Source organism: Polypterus senegalus, chromosome 2 (assembly GCF_016835505.1).
Source record: "Polypterus senegalus isolate Bchr_013 chromosome 2, ASM1683550v1, whole genome shotgun sequence".
In the NCBI taxonomy this organism is placed as follows: domain Eukaryota; kingdom Metazoa; phylum Chordata; class Cladistia; order Polypteriformes; family Polypteridae; genus Polypterus; species Polypterus senegalus.
The window spans coordinates 311,440,237-311,456,474 of NC_053155.1; the positions used below are offsets into that span (position 1 = coordinate 311,440,237).

The window sequence follows — 16,238 nt, forward strand, 5'->3', positions numbered from 1 at the left end:
AACTGTCAAGGAATCGTTTTTTACTGCTACTGTTTGTGTTTACATTTTTATTAAGCCCTAGCCCAAAGATGTACAGAACAGGTTAAATGATGACTCTAAATTATCTTGGTTTAGATGATTATTCCCTGTAAGTGTCTTTCTCTACAGGGTCTTTTGTTGGTTTTCACCAACTATTACCAGGCAGACTTTAATTTATATTCAATATCTTATCACCAGTGTTATAAACTGCAGCCATGCCAGTTGAATCAAGTCTATTAACAGACTTTGTATTCAGAACATATAAAAACTTTTTTTTTTGCAGCAACTTTTCTTTACATCGAAGCTTAAATTTGTGCCAATCATAAGGCAAAGGTAGATACCTGAGTTCAAATCACAGTAAGAAGCATACAATATTTCAGGAGGTACCTACTGGAAACTTTGTTGACAAGGTTTGCTCATACCTGTCATTCTTTTTCTACATTTGCTAGTCAAATTACATACTGACTATCAGCTGTAGTGAGGTTGAAAATCTCACTCTTGACGCCAGTGATTTCTCACTTGCTGTTGTCCAGAAGGTTTTTCATTCAACACACAGCAGAGTGCATTTTCACTGACTGCTTCACATCCTGGTACAGGACATGCTTGGCTCAAGAAAGTAAAGCACTGCAGAAGGTGGTGAGGGCAGCATAGTACTTTAGTGGCAGTCATCTGCCTTCTGTTCTGGACATACACAATACTTGCTGCCATAGAAAGGTAAACAAATGTTATTAAAGACCTCCGCTCTCCTTCAATATGGCCATTGGAACTCACACCAGTAGAATCAGGGACAGTCTCTCTTCATAAGTGACAAGGTTACTCAACTGCCAGGTTGCTCAAATGAGAAATTTCATTTATACTTAGGATACAATAAACTGATACATATAAACAAATACTTGAAAGTATGCTGTATATATTGTATATAACAGTATATATTTATGTTGCATACTTTATACTTTTTGTGTGTTTGCGTCTGTTGTTTTTTTTTTTCAAATGCTCTGATGTGACAAGCAAGTAAGAATCTCATTGTACTACGTAAACATGATAATAAACTTGAAGTTGAATTTTACACAGCTAGCTGCATAATATTATTATACTATAAAAGTTATAAACAATGTAGATCGATTAGATTTCCTGTAGAACACATATCACGGCTAGCACAATTGTAAAAGCCGTTTATTGCAGCCAGTCTGTTTTACAAGATGTTAAAAGAGTTGAGAGGTTGTTTTATTGCTTTGTTTTTCTGGTTAGACTATAAATGAAATAAAAGAAATCAGCTAATCGAAGAAGGGTAGTAAGACTGGTAATAAGACTCTACAAGTCGAGTCTCTCCAGTTTCACTATTGGTACCTAAGACTCTGGTAAAGTTTCTTACAGTTACTAGAGGTAGGGTGTATTTCACTGACCTAAATGTATTTGTGAGTATGTGGAACCTTTTTTTTTTTTAATTTGGCAGTCCTTACCTGAGTCCCTCTTTCTCCTCCTGGTCCTGGGTCACCAGGATCCCCACGCTGGCCCTGTTCTCCAGTCCTGCCTGGAAGTCCCTCTGGGCCAGGCCGTCCAGTCTCACCAGGTTCTCCTGGCGTCTGCTGTTCACATGCACATTCACCGTGGTCTCCTAGTGGAGGAAACAGAGAAAGCAGGAAAAAGTAGTAGCACTATAACGCAAGGCTGCTCATATTAGAAATTTAATTTATGTTTAGGATACACTGAACTGACTGCTAAAGCTAATGGGGTTATTAGCCATATCATCTTAATAAAGACTTGGTCTTGGATCTCACAATTTTCATAAGTCTTATTGTGGTCTATATTGTAATATGTTGCTCCTTTGTATTGTAACTCTGTATGCTTTTCTTAGGCGTGATTGAGGCACTCTACCTTTAAAGCCTCTCTCTCCAGTGCGGCCAGGTGCACCTCGTTCTCCTGGAGATCCAGTTCCTTTCGAAGCTGTTGGAAACACAAGGCATTAGCTGGTGCAAAAACTATATAAAGTATACTATGTACATTCTGATAACAGATGCACTATCCTGCATCAAGCAAGATTTTTAAGCATATAACATGTAACATATAACATATATTATAGTAAGATATGCCTGTTCTAGTCATATTGATAGGGCACTAATACATCAGTAGACCCATCATTCCAAAGTGTCTTCCAATATAGATGTCAGAATAAGACATAGAGATAGAGTGTTGAACCTCCAAACCCTTATGTCATTTCCCATTGACTAATAAATCCAATCACTCAAACAGTGGTTGATATAATTCACACCACTTCTTAGTACTGTATCAAAAAAAATCATAGCTATATTTATGCATTTCCTGGAATGCAAGAAGTGACTCTACTTCATTGGGCCCTTGAATAAGGCCCTTAACCTGCAATTGCTTTGTTCTGGGTATGACAATAATCTGCATCCAGCCTTGCAAGCAGGTCCTCCAACTTGCAGGGAAAACATGGGGGTCATGGCAGAATTGGTACTCCAGCCACCATAAAAAACCTGACACTGTTCCAGTGTGGTGCTGAGGTATCACCCGCTGCACTCGGGTCCCAATCCAGGTGGTTTGTTGTATGGTGGGTGTGGCAACACGCTATCAGCGCATGCTCCCAACCTGGCATGCACAATTCTTTGATCATAATCTCAGCAAGCTGGAAATCCTGGGAAGGAATTCAAAGACAGCTACTTTTTACTTCCAGAAGGCAGGAGTCCTACTTCAATCAAGTAGACAAACATAGACTTTCATAAAACAACCAGTTAAATGTACATATTAAAACTATTCTTTCTTTTCAATGTAAGCAATTCTGATAAATCACTTAGTAACCAAAAACCACCTTAAAAAGATACGAAACCTGATTCTCACAGCTGGAAAAAGTCAAAATAATTTATCTCACACTGAAAACGTTGCGGGCCAGGCACCTGTGTTACACACAGTTTTGTATTCTCTGTCTCTCTCAATCGGTCTCTTCCTGTGTTAGTTCTTCGGCAAGAATGGTGTGAGAGAATAATTTTAGGGTAACATAGCATTCATCTTAAAAAACAGTATAAAGGGCTAATAAATGTCAGAAACTGTTCAGGAATATCAGGTAACTAGATAAAGGTCAAGTAAACAACAGAGACAAAAATGTAATACAGTACACAAAATGTACTGAAAGATGACTAAGAGATGAGATGTCCTGTAAACAAGAAGACTGTACAATTGTTTCATACACAGAAATGTCAAGGATAAGAGCTAAACCTAAAGATATAAGAAGAACAAGAACAGAATAAAACTAGACTTTTGTTTTCTAAGTTAACTGACATGTAAACTAACAAACCAACCACAGTATACGTATGCATTGATTGACACTTTAAGTAAATTTGATTGTTTATAAAATGGACCTCTACTCTTTATTTTTTTGATTATTCTGATCATGCTGTAGAAGAATGCTCCTTTTTCAAGCATTAGCTGAAGAGTAACACATGACACAATGAGCGGCTCTTCTCCTGCCTGATTACTCACCAAAATGTTTTATCAAACTTGTTGTGTGAGAGGACAAGTTTCTCTCTTAAATTAAGATGTCTGATATCAAACACAATGGGTTAAGAAATAAGACTGAAGAAGGAGCAGACTCAGGAAGCTATCGAAAACCTAGTTTCAGAACCCTGATTTAAAGGTAAATGGTAAAGAATGATGCCAACATTTGAGCAAGACATGCATATCTTATGACTGGGCCATCTTATACTGCATGAGGGCTTACAGTTTTGAGTACAGATATTGGTGCACCTTTGATTTAAAAAATATGGGGGATAGTCACACTATGAAACATTAATCCTTCTGCCGTGACCATTGCTGGGTATATCGGTGTATTGTATTGCTAACTTCGATAAGTGCATTCCTACAGACCGAATCCAAAAGTCAGAAAGGTGAAAGGAGATGTTTATGCCTCCTTTTATATTTACAGACAGGATTTTTAATTTAATTTAATTTTGAATATCTGCCAATGGGCCTTGATAGGAAACAGCCCTGGAAAGGGTGCCAGTCTCTCTTGTGTCCACTGCTGCCAAAATATAGTTCTGCACTCTATAGCTCCAAATTGGATTAAGCAGGCTTAAGAAATGGTATATTACATTAAGTTGGATTTACAATCTGGGGATGTGCAATGAGTGATAGCATAAGTGTAGATGCAAGATTCAAACAAGACCTAACGCAAACTATTGTTGAAAAAGAAAAAAAATGGTAAGCACCAACAGGAACTTAATTTTTCTTTATTTAAAATAGATAGGAACTATGTTTAAATCAAATTAATCACTGTTTAATAACCACGGATACTGTCAGCTGTGAAAGGACTGGCTAATGTCAAATATAGGCACAGAGCATTATATAGAACACAAAGTAAGAATGTTAAGAATACTTTTTTATGGAAGCAAACCATTTAACAGAACATTTAGCACAGTTCTGCTATTCACCTAAATTTTAAAAAAATATTGTAAGTGAAAGATATTGTATGAAGGCATTCTTTATCTTTTCCTGCTTCTATGCAGGGTTGATGTGTTTGATAAGCCTTCTCCAAATAGCTCAGTCCTGTACCTCTTGGTCAGTCAAGTCCTTTTCCTCCTGATCTTCTTTTACTTTATCCATCTACCCTTGCTTTAGCCTCCCTCATTTTCTCTTTCCCTGTACTTCCATTTTTTCCCATGTATTCATTTGTCTTTCCTTACCTCTTCAACCTACTTTCCTAAACTTTCTTAGCTATCTCTCCTACTTTTGTTGAACCTCTGATTTTTGCATTTCTTATTCTGTCCTTTTTTGTAACTGGACACATCCATTTCAAAATTCTCATTTCTGCCACATCCAACTATTTGTCCTCAGCTCCCTTTACTGCCCATGTCTTAGCTCCATACATCAATGCTGGTCTTACCACTGTTACTGTTTACCTATGCCTTAACTCTTCGATCACACAATACTTCTGACACTTTCTTCAAATTGTTCCATCCATAATACACTCAGTGGGTTATCTTTGCATCAATTTTCCATCTTGGGCTATCACTGATCCTAGATACAGTATTTAAACTTTACCTCTCTTTTCAATGGCTCTCTCTGCATGCTAATGTTTCAATCTTGATTATCATTAAACCTCAGATGTTCTATCTTCTTCACATTTATTTTAAATCCTTTGTATTCCAAAACCCTTCTCCATTCTTTCAACTTCCTCTTTTCTGGTTCTACACAACACAAAAAGCAAGCACTGGGTGATTGGTCTTTTATCCCATGATTCAAACTATCCATAACCAGGTAAAAATTGGTAAGGATTTCAAGAAGATCCCTGGTGCAGGCCTACTTTAACTGGGATCTTGTCTCTTACCCCAATACCACTTTTAACCAAAGTCCTCACTCCATCATACATGTCCTGAACAATTCTCACATACTTTACTGAGACCCCTTCCTCCCTCATGCACCTCCAGGCCTGTTGACATGGCACTCTATCATAAGCCTTCTCCATATCAATGAATGCTATACAGTATTCAATCAGTTCTATTTTTCTCAATGCTTCTCTATCAGCTGTCTCAATGCAAAGATGGCATCAGTGTTTCCTCTCCTTGGGGTAAAACCCAACAGTTCCTCCCCTGTGGTGGTCTCTCCTTGGCCTTCTCTCTATAACCCTTTCCAAAATTTTCATTGTGTGTGACATCAGCTTTATCCCTCTATTGTTTCCACAATCCTAATAAATAGGTACAATAGCAGTGTCCCTCCACTCCTCTGGTATTTTCTCCTGTTCAAGCACTTTGAGCTACATTTTGTATGAAAATGTGCTATATAAATAAATGTTGTTGTTGTAGTTGTTCACAGATCTTCTGCATTAGATCCCACAACACATTTACTCCCTCTTCTCCTAAACTCTTCCACACTTCTGCTGGAATTTCATCCAGTCCTGTTGCCTTTCCATTTTTCATTCTTTTCAGTGCCTTTCTTCCTCCCTCCTTTCTTTTGGTACTAACCATTCATTTAGAACTCCATTCCCAAATAATAGCCTTGGATTTTCTTCATTGACGAGCTTTTCAAAGCACCTCTTTCATCTGTTCTTTATCTCATCATGCTCATTTAAGACCACACCTTACTCATCTTTCATCTGCTTTATCTGACTGAAATCTTTTCCAGTTTTGTTTCTAGTCTTGGCTATTCTAAAAGTCATTCTCTCCCTTTTTTGTCTCCAGTTTTTCATCTCCAAAGCCTGTGCCTTGGCTCTTGCTGCTGCCTTCTTTGCCTCCTTGTTTGTCTCCCTATACATTTTTCTATCTTCCTCCTTCCCTGCTTGGTACTATTTCTTCTTTGTTTGACCACCATGTCTCTTTGTCCCCAGGCAGAGTCCTTCCTGTCGTCCTACCCAACACCTCTTCACAAACCCTCTATACAAGTTTACTATTCTTCTCCCACCATTCATCCACACTCTCAAATGACTGCACTTCATTTAAAACCTTTTCCCTACACCTGTTCTCAAGCCCTTCCTCTTTTAATCTCCACCACTTTATCACTGGTGCTGGTTGCTCTGGTGTTTTTCACCTGCTGATTCTGATCTTCTAGTCCATCACCACCACTTTAAGCTGCACCAATATATGACCTCACAATTCTTTATCTCTTTCAAGTGAGATCTTCTAAACATTAAAAAAGTCTATTTGGCTTTTCCTTCTTCCACTACTGTAAGTCATACACTGATTTACTTTCCTTTCAGAAAATGTGTTAAATATAATCAGATACCATGGCAAAATCTGGCGGTGTTACTGGTTGTTCATTTGTTTCATATATTCACAGTTCCCTGTAACCAATTTTTGCCCAAGACTTACTTTCGTCTAGTCTTGTTCAATTGCTGATATTAAAGTAATAGCTGGCATCCATCCTTTATTAGCTCCTTCATATTAATCTCCATTTGCTTAAGATAAAAGATTTTGTCTTCTTCAGACTTAGCTCATAACTTGGGTGCTGTTCAGGAAATTATTCTAGTAGGTTATCTTTGGATGTTTTGTAGCAATATTAAGTATTTTTGCTTATACCAAGATGGTACACATAGTATTCCAGATGTTTTCTGCTGAAGCTTAATATACCTTTAGTTGTATTCCTCATAGCATAGGCCTTATATAACTTATATTATTTGCATTTTATATCTCTTTCATATATAGTCTGCTTGAGTTCTGTGAAAAGTCTCATATAAGGTTAATCGTCTAGTTTTAGATCTACTCTCTTAGCGTAACAATTATGAGTACAGAGTATTTTAACCCCTTTGTATTATGTTTATTGATATTAAACTTTCTTTGCCACTTCTCTCACTATACCTGAATTTTCTTCATATCTTTCTTGATGGATTATTTTATGACTCTAGAGCAGGAGTCTGCAATGCCAGTACTGCAGACCTGTATTGACTGCAGGTTTTTGCTCCAACTTGATTAGAGACCAATTATTGCCAATAATAGATCTCATTTAATTCTAAGGCTTGTTAGAGTTATCATTCTGCCATGTCAGGTCATCCTGATACTGTAGAGTTTTTTGCCTGCCAAGGATATTATCTAAATGAGTTGTAGCCTGAAGCAGATTAGTAATTCTCTGTCCTTTACTTTTTCTCTTCAGTTTCCATCCAAATATTTTACTAAACCTGTTATTTCACGATAAGGGAATGGAATGATGTTAAGATTGAGAACAGCTGGTCTCTTTGTCATTTGCATCTTATTGCATCTTATTGCTAATAAGGAGTATTTAAAAACAGTGAATCTAGCTGTTTAAGACTAAAATAAGCAATTAAGTGTGGGGAGTCTTAACAAGATAGACAACTGAAGCAGAAAAAGTTGCTCGAGTAATAAGCACTTCAACAGCAGTAACTGATTTCTCATTAAGGAACTGGGCTAGAACAAAAACATGCAGTCATTACGGCCCACCTAAACATTTAACTTACTTTCATTTTTACCTAACCTAATTAAGTTTCAACCCACACACCTCTTTTTAAATGTGGACATTAGTCTCCTATGGAATGCTGTGTCAAAAGTATTTTTATAATCAAGGTAAATAACATTGAATGATACACTATAATCATATTTATTACATTTTTCAGATTTTTTTCATACCACACAAGAAGAAATATCTCTAAAAGCAATTTTAATGTTTGACCAAACTGATTCAAATTAAAGTTTTGGAATGATACTTAGATGAAAATGTGGGTTGTTGGGACATGAATGAAAAATGAATTGAACAGTGTAGCTTATGTTGTGTGGTGCTCTTAGGAGTTGGGCATGTGAGAACAACGGAGTGTGTCCCATGTTTTTCCTTATTTCTTAACAAAAAACATGACTAACAGCATGTGCTAAACTAGTGTGCTCCCAGTGACGTAGTTATTTGAGCTTTTTATGAAGTAATCCTTAAAATTAAAAATAATCATACATCACCAATAGTACTTACAATCTTACAGCAGTACATATTGACAGTATTGTTAGCTTGTTACTGTGATAGGTTATTATTTCCTCCTGAAAGTGCTAAACTATCTCTGCCATATAGTACTGTATTTGTGTTTGTTTTTTTGAATAAATTGAGAACAAGTGCAGTACTAGAATTTGGTTTACTGTCAATCTTTACAAAGCAGTTTGCTATGGTCATACCATTTATCGTACTTGTTCTCCTAGCTGAAGACAATGTTGTTTTATCAAGTGCATTACAAGTCCATCACAGCTATGATTTTTTAAAACTATGTTCCCTTATTTTCTAAGATCTTTTATGAATAAATTCCATTTATTAGTTGTCATGTACCTTAAAGCTACACATCACTGCTCAATTTCCATAGTCAACGCCTAAATCTGATTTAACAGGCTCTGTATATTTTACTTTTATTTTTAATAATTCAGTGCTGTTTTTCTTATATTCACTGCTTTAGTCCAATTTCGGCTAAGGTTTTCCTACAAAGGTTTTCTTCATACATAACACAGTGATCATTAGGAATTGAACTCTCTTCATTGCTTATAAACACATATTATGTTAGAATGCATTTCCTAAATTTGTTTCATGTATTTTATTGTAAATAAATTTCATCTTTACATTAACTGTTCCCAATAATTAAGACACCAAAGGAAAAAAAATGATTGCAATGCATTGATAACATTTTCAGCATTAAAAACAGTGCTTTCTCCCCTCTTTTACTCCATTTATCTTTATTCATTTATAAATGTATCTATTTACTATTTACGAGCTTTAGGTTTTACTCTGCTGGCCTAGCTCTTTTACTTAGGGGTGGCGGTTGATTTGTTTAGAACCCATCCATCCATTACCCAACCCACTATACCCTAGCACAGGGTCACGGGGTTCTGCTGGAGCCAATCCCAGCCAACACAGGGCACAAGGCAGGAAACAAACCCTGGGCAGGGCACCAGCCCATCGCAGTTGTTTAGAACCTTTTTTTATTTTTATTTTTTTTGTAAAACTTGAATTATGTGTATGGAATGTTATTTGATTTTAATAAAAATTAATAAAATTATTAGAAAAACAAAAAAACAGTGCTTTAACAGAATTTCTTAATGAGTTTTAGTAGCCATTTACGAACAAGGTGTTCCACTGGCAGATCACAGTGACATTTCGAAGTTGTTTGTGTACATTGCATTTAAACTCTCAAATCAATCAAAAGCAATAATGGTATTTTTATATACCCAGCAGTGTTTTCTTTCAAATAAATCCGTAAATTCCATTTTGTCTGCTCTCTTTTGTTATTAAAATATGTTTTCCACATGTATACCCTGAGATGAGCAGCATGTCACAACTGAGTTAATTTGTTTTAATGAAAAGATTTCACCTGAGTTTCAGCCCATTCTAATGATGTATAGTTGTCTATGACTGGTCATTCATATTACATGTCACAGCTATGAGATAAAAAAAGGAAATGAATGGCTCTGTGATAGCTCATGTTTACGAAACGTTATGCACAAAGCCTGAGTCCGATTCTGATCACATTTTTAACTCTATTAAGAATGACGTGTTTGATGAAGGTTGATGCTATGCACAATTTGTAAGGAATGCTTTTAGTATACAGTAACTTTGAAGCATCGAGGTGTGTAGTTTTACAGTTAAGTGTCATGGGTTCAATTACCAGAACCTGACGCTGTCTGCTGCATGTTCTCCCTATGTTAGTTCACTGAGTGATGCTCTTTCGGTTTCAGCTTAGAGTACAGATAATGTTTCTTAGCGTACCCGTGGCCCTCGAATTTTCATGTGAGGACTTCCCGTTTGATCAAATGTCACTGTATCACACTGCTTACGTCAATGGGCCATGAGCACGTAAGAAAAAAAAGGTGTTTCAGGTAGTGGCTTGTATAAATATAAAATGTCTTGGTTATATACTGTAAAATCTGTTTTTTTGGAGAAAAATAAAATTTTTTGGCTTTTATTTAGTTGATATTAGCATAAACAAACATTAATCATAGAATACTTACATAAGAAGAGTAATAGCTTAGTGCATAAGCAGTTAAATGTATTATAGATTTACTACATAGGAAGGTGAAGGTAAATTTTTATTCTAATTTCTTACTTACAGGGGAATCTGGGGGATCCACTTGAATACAAGGACAATTCTTTGTGTTCTTACTGACAAACTATGCATTTTTAGGTATGTTGGCATATTATGTGTGACGCACCTGTTGTGTGTCTGTTTGTCCGCATAAAACAACTCAGCCCCACATTGACCAATTCTGTTGAAATGTGGCACACTTATTCTTCAAAGAACTTTGTTGAAGCAGCTCCGTTTTCGTTAAGATATCTCAGAGATTGCACTGTGCAAAGTTTTACAATTTCAGAATTCCCCAATTTGCATACTCTTCCATCTTAAAACAGCAAATCAACAGAGTTATCAACCTGCAGCTAAATGGTGTTTGAACTAATTAATAATACAGGAAAGGTGCAGTTGCCCTAACTGATATAAATACAGGACAGGTTTCAAAATGGACAGGTGACGTTGGGAAGTGGGAGGCTGCAGTGGCTTAAGGCCTTAAACTGGCACCCAACCCAATATCTCATGATATTTATGAAAAATTGCATCAAGCCCCTGATCTTCTTGCCCATCATGCACCATTCATATTCTTGTTATACAATAAATCAGTTCCTTTCCAAGTTCTTACTTCATTTATATAACTTTAACAAGTTTCAACTAGTTGTTTTAACTAATATTAATAAATAGATGGGGAACTTATTTCAATTACTTTTCTCATTTCATAGGGTAATATTGATGCTGATTTTATGCTAGCATTGGTCATTGTTTATTAACATTTGCGTTTTTCTAACACAATACTCCTAAGAAACAATTAAAAATTGTAGAAAGAAAAAACATTCTATTAACATAGGCCACACTGCTTCGAGAGGTATTGTGTTTTGGCTTCGCCACACTAAGATTACCAGAAGAGGTACTTGTATATACTGTTTTAAAACACACTTTATTGTATGAGCTTAATTACTTTTCTTTTGATTAAAAATATCTTGGTTGTCTATATTTCCAGTTTGTTTGATAGTAAGAAGCATCCCCACTGAAAACCAATGTAATACACTAGCCACTCGGGCTGTTACATCGAACGTCACTATCTACTCCATATATATATAAAATCCTAAACCTAAAAGTGCAACAATTTTGTGTAGCGATTTTATGTGACATTTTTATATCACTTTTTTGTCACGCTTTAAATTGGGCTTATTTTAAATCTACAAATATATGTCTGGTATCATCCATCCATTTTCCAACCCGTTGAATCCAAACACAGGGTCACGGGGGTCTGCCGGAGCCAATCCCAGCCAACATAGGGTGCAAGGCAGGAACCAATCCTGGGCAGGGCGCCAACCCACTGCAGGACACACACACCCACACACCAAACACACATTAGAGACAATTTAGAATCGCCAATCCACCTAACCTGCATGTCTTTGGACTATGGGAGGAAACCCACGCAGACACGGGGAGAACATGCAAACTCCACGCAGGGAGGACCCAGGAAGCGAACCCAAGTCCCCTAACTGCGAGGCAGCAGCGCAACCACTGCACCACCCTGTTTGGTATCATTCTTTTCAGAATTCATCAAACTTTAATGTGATGTTTTTAGATTTTCTGATTCTCTATTCCATTTTCAATTATAAACTAAAAAATATCAAGAACTCACGTTCCACGAAACAAGACTTTGTGCCAAGAGATTTAACCACGCCCGGGGCCAGAAATAAAAGACAAAGAAAAGATGACAAAGACAGCTGCTTTACAGGCTTTTAAATGTCGACACGCTGTGCGAGATGCAGCAATCCAGCAGCTGATCGAACAAAGAGGAGGTAAAAAAAACTGTATTTGTTTGCCATTGTATCACCGTTTAAGAGGGGGTTTCAGAGGAGCGACCGTGTCTCCTTGGGGTGCATTGAGCCCCCCTCTTCACAACACGAATGTCAGAGATACGAAGTGGCTGGCGTGTAGCACAGAAAAGGGAGGTTGGCTAACAAAGCAAGCAGGGGGTAAGCCCCCTAGTTCGAATATAATTTTATTTTAAAAATATTCAAAGGCAAAATGTGATATTCGATTGTACAAGCATGGTTGTTTGTTTAACCCGCACTAATATTGGCATTTAGTTAATCCAGAAATGCTATGTAAAACTGCAGTATTTTACAGGTATGTTTTTGCATTGCACTTTGACGATCAGCTATTTTGTAATTTTAAATGGTTAGTTTATTATCATTATTCGTAAAACTTACAGGTAGACCCCTTTCCAGCATAGTTTTTTCTTCTATCCCACAAGTATACTTGGAGCAGTTTTTCCAAACATTTGTTGGTGCCCTGAAAGTATCATTTTACATCTGATTGGGTCTCATTCACTTTTAAACCTGAGATCTCTGACTGTTATTTAATGCCAAGACATTGTCATTAAAGCAATTGAAAAAGAAATGTCATAATTGTGATTTTCCTTTAATTACAGAAATATTCTTCAAAATCACCACTTTAAAGAACCATCCTGGAACTAGTTCCACTTTACGTGGCTGCCGATTCGACACACAATGCCCAAAACAGCGAGGTGTAATTTAAAATGTTCAGGCCACCTTTATTAAAATATTTCTGCATCTGTAAAGGATAGATTAATAAAAGTAGACAGATTGTGTGGACTCTGGCTTGATATGAAGATGATCCCATAAGCCATGCAGGAGCTGCTCTTCTGGGTGAGTCCATACGTAATCATTTTATTCTGAATGCCGTGATATTAACAGTGCCCTGCCGTTGCCCATTGGACACCTCAAATATAATAAAATCGAGCCTGCATTTGATCTGCCTGCCTCTTGCCTGCTCTTTTAGTTCAAGACGGTGTTGAGAGGCTCTTGTAGCATTCAGCTGGTGTCTCTGCACTACAAACATATTGTGACATGTACAGTATTTAAATATCAGTTGCCCGAGTACCAGTAGGACTTTTTTTTTAACCTGCTGGCGTTTGTTCTGGCTGTGTAACTATGACCATAATGATAAAGTATATATAAAAATGCAAATGTACATGTATAACGTCAAGAATCATTAACCTAAGTCCTAATATATTCAAATATTCACTTATTTTTAAATTGAATATTCAAACCTAATTTTTAGGCTAATTTGACAGCCATACTAGGCACAGCTCCAACACAGACGAACTCTATCTGGAATTTACGCTTTCACAGCTATTCAAAAAATCTACTTTTGGATATTCTAAAAGCATAAAAAGTAGTCATCTAAAATTCTGTTTGAAAAAGCCACATTTATTTATCTGAGTTGATGGAAATGTTTATGTTCTTCTCACCTGATAAGTCTCTGTTCTAATACTTGAGAAGGTATTAGGCAGGTGTAGTGTAGTAACTAGGACCGTGAACCGTAAACTATAGGATAGCTATATTTATTCCTATTTCTAGCTGACTGTGTAACCCCTACATTTTCCCCTTGGGTCAAATAATGTACTCTCTATTTCCTACTCTTTATCTCTCTACTGATCCTTTGTGACGCTTGGAGAAAAAGCATCAGGGAGTGATACAATCTACCTATAATGCAAAGTTCACTGACTTGACTGACTGACTCATTTACTCAATCATTTAAAAAAATTATTTCCCTTTTAGCTAAATAAACTGAAATTTGACTGGATGGTATATCTAAGGTAGTAGTGAGAAATGTGCTATATAAATGTAAAGAATTATTATTATTATTAGGTATCCATTAAGAAAGAACATTTAATTATATCAATATTTAGGGATAAACACCTCCCACAATAGGAAAGCAAAATAATGCAAAATCTCAAACATGCTGATTGATTTGACTGAAAATTGGTAATGCAAAAAAAAAAAACAAATTAGCTGACACACTTTTATTTGTTGCTATTTATTGTTAATAATGTTTCTGCACCCCAAGTTTCACCACAGAGCTCATCGTGATTGCACAAAAAGATGGGGTGTGCAGGTTTATGCAAATGAAACCTATCTGCAGAAGAGAAGTGAAAGAAGCAAAGTTTGGCAAATCTCGAAGAAGACACATTCACCGAGTGTTTGGTAGGCACTGTGGCTGTGAAAGTGGTCAATTTTGCACCACTGATCCTTTAAGAAAGGTATTTAATATATATTCCCCCATTGTCTTCATCTTGTCTGCAACCTTGTGCAAATTCTGAAGTGAAGACTACAATTGCCATCAGCCACTGAGCTGCTCCAGACGATTGCATCAGTCCTCACAAAGTTTAAATAAAAGCATCGATAAAAGTAGCACGTCATCAAATATAGCAGCTGCTGCATTATATTTTTCCTCAACCACTTTAGGATAGCAATTTCATTTTCTTGTTGGATCACTGTGTTTTTCTTAGGGCAGTGTTTCCCAACGTTTATGATCTTGGGTTCTAGTTTTACCTTTTTAAAGACAGCATTTGAAGCATAGGGACGTTTTCCCCATTTGTGGATCAAGCGTGATTAGAAGAGAGGGGGACAAAGGGTACTCTTGGTCAAATGAGTGCAGTTTGAAATGTGGAAAAATATCATGCAGCACTGCTGATTGCTTCAGTGGACTTGGTGTTTATTATACGCATAGTTGCCTGGTCTGCGGTTTTCTCGCCCAATTGAGCTGCTTTCAAAAGCTCGTTGCAGGAAGTTTTTAGCAGTTGCGGGTTGTGTTTTTTCGGCTTTCAACTGAAGAGCAGCACTACAAACGCATGCTGTGTTCAAGTAAAAAACCTAGTATATGTGAGGTGCTACATCGCTTACTTACTTGAGTGGCTGCTGTAGAGTGTACACACGTGTGTTTTTTTGTTTTATTTCAATCAACTGAAATCACCTTGTGCGTTTTTCTTTGTTTTCACCCGTAGTTATCATGAGTAAGTGGTCAAAGTATGAAAAGAAATACACCAAAAACTGGGAGAAAGAAGCCACATTAATGGATTGGATATGCAGAGTACCTGGTGATGATACTAAGGTTTTCTGTCGGTATTGCAAATGTGACATTCGTGCCCATCATGCCGATTTAGTGAATCATGCTGAAACAACAAAGTACAAACAAAATGCCACGCCTTTTTCAAATGCACGGACATTACTTGATGTAGGATGCCATATAAAAACTGTAGACAACACTGTCAAAATAGCAGAGTTGAAGCTGGCGGCTCATGTGGCTTGCCATTCCAGTATAGCAACAGTAGATCACATAGGAGAGCTTGTTAAAGAGATCTCAGGTAAAGACATAGCACTCCACTGAACGAAATGCTCCGCACTCATCAAAAATGTTCTTGGGCCTTCAGTGAATGAAGAATTAATCTCAGACTTCCTGCAGTTAGACGGTAAGGAGACTGTCTGTTCCTTAATAATTGACGAAAGTACAGACATTAGCCTAGAAAAACAGCTCTGTGTGATGGTGCAATACTACAGTGGTTTCGGTAAATTCTATTGTCACAACATTTCTGGGAATAATATTGCTTGAATCAGGTACAGCAGATGCAATATTCAGTGCAATTTCCAAATTTCTTGAGTCAAACAAGCTGCCTATGAACAAATGCTTGGGATTAGCAACTGATGGCTGTAATGCCATGTGTGGTAAAAACAATTCAGTCATAACATGATTTTGCGAAGTTTGCCCTGAAATAGTACACATCAAGTGTATATGTCATTGAGTTCAACTAAGTTCATCACATGCACTGAAGGTGATGCCAAGAAATGTTGGTTTCATGATATCAAAGACCTATAACCGGTCTGCCCACAGTACAATTCGCCAGATGAAATACAAG

General features: G+C 36.9%; 1 protein-coding gene across 2 annotated transcripts in view; it reads right to left on the reverse strand.

Moving 5' to 3' along the window:
- Nucleotides 1-16,238, reverse strand: part of col4a2 (collagen, type IV, alpha 2) — a 280,817-nt gene that overhangs the window by 84,641 nt on the left and 179,938 nt on the right. For both annotated transcript variants that reach the window (XM_039745915.1, XM_039745914.1), the window contains exons 21-22: nucleotides 1,894-1,962; nucleotides 1,479-1,633 (exon numbers count right to left, since the gene is read on the reverse strand). In XM_039745915.1, coding sequence (XP_039601849.1) covers nucleotides 1,479-1,633; nucleotides 1,894-1,962 — 224 coding nt within the window. The remainder of the gene's footprint in view (nucleotides 1-1,478; nucleotides 1,634-1,893; nucleotides 1,963-16,238) is intronic.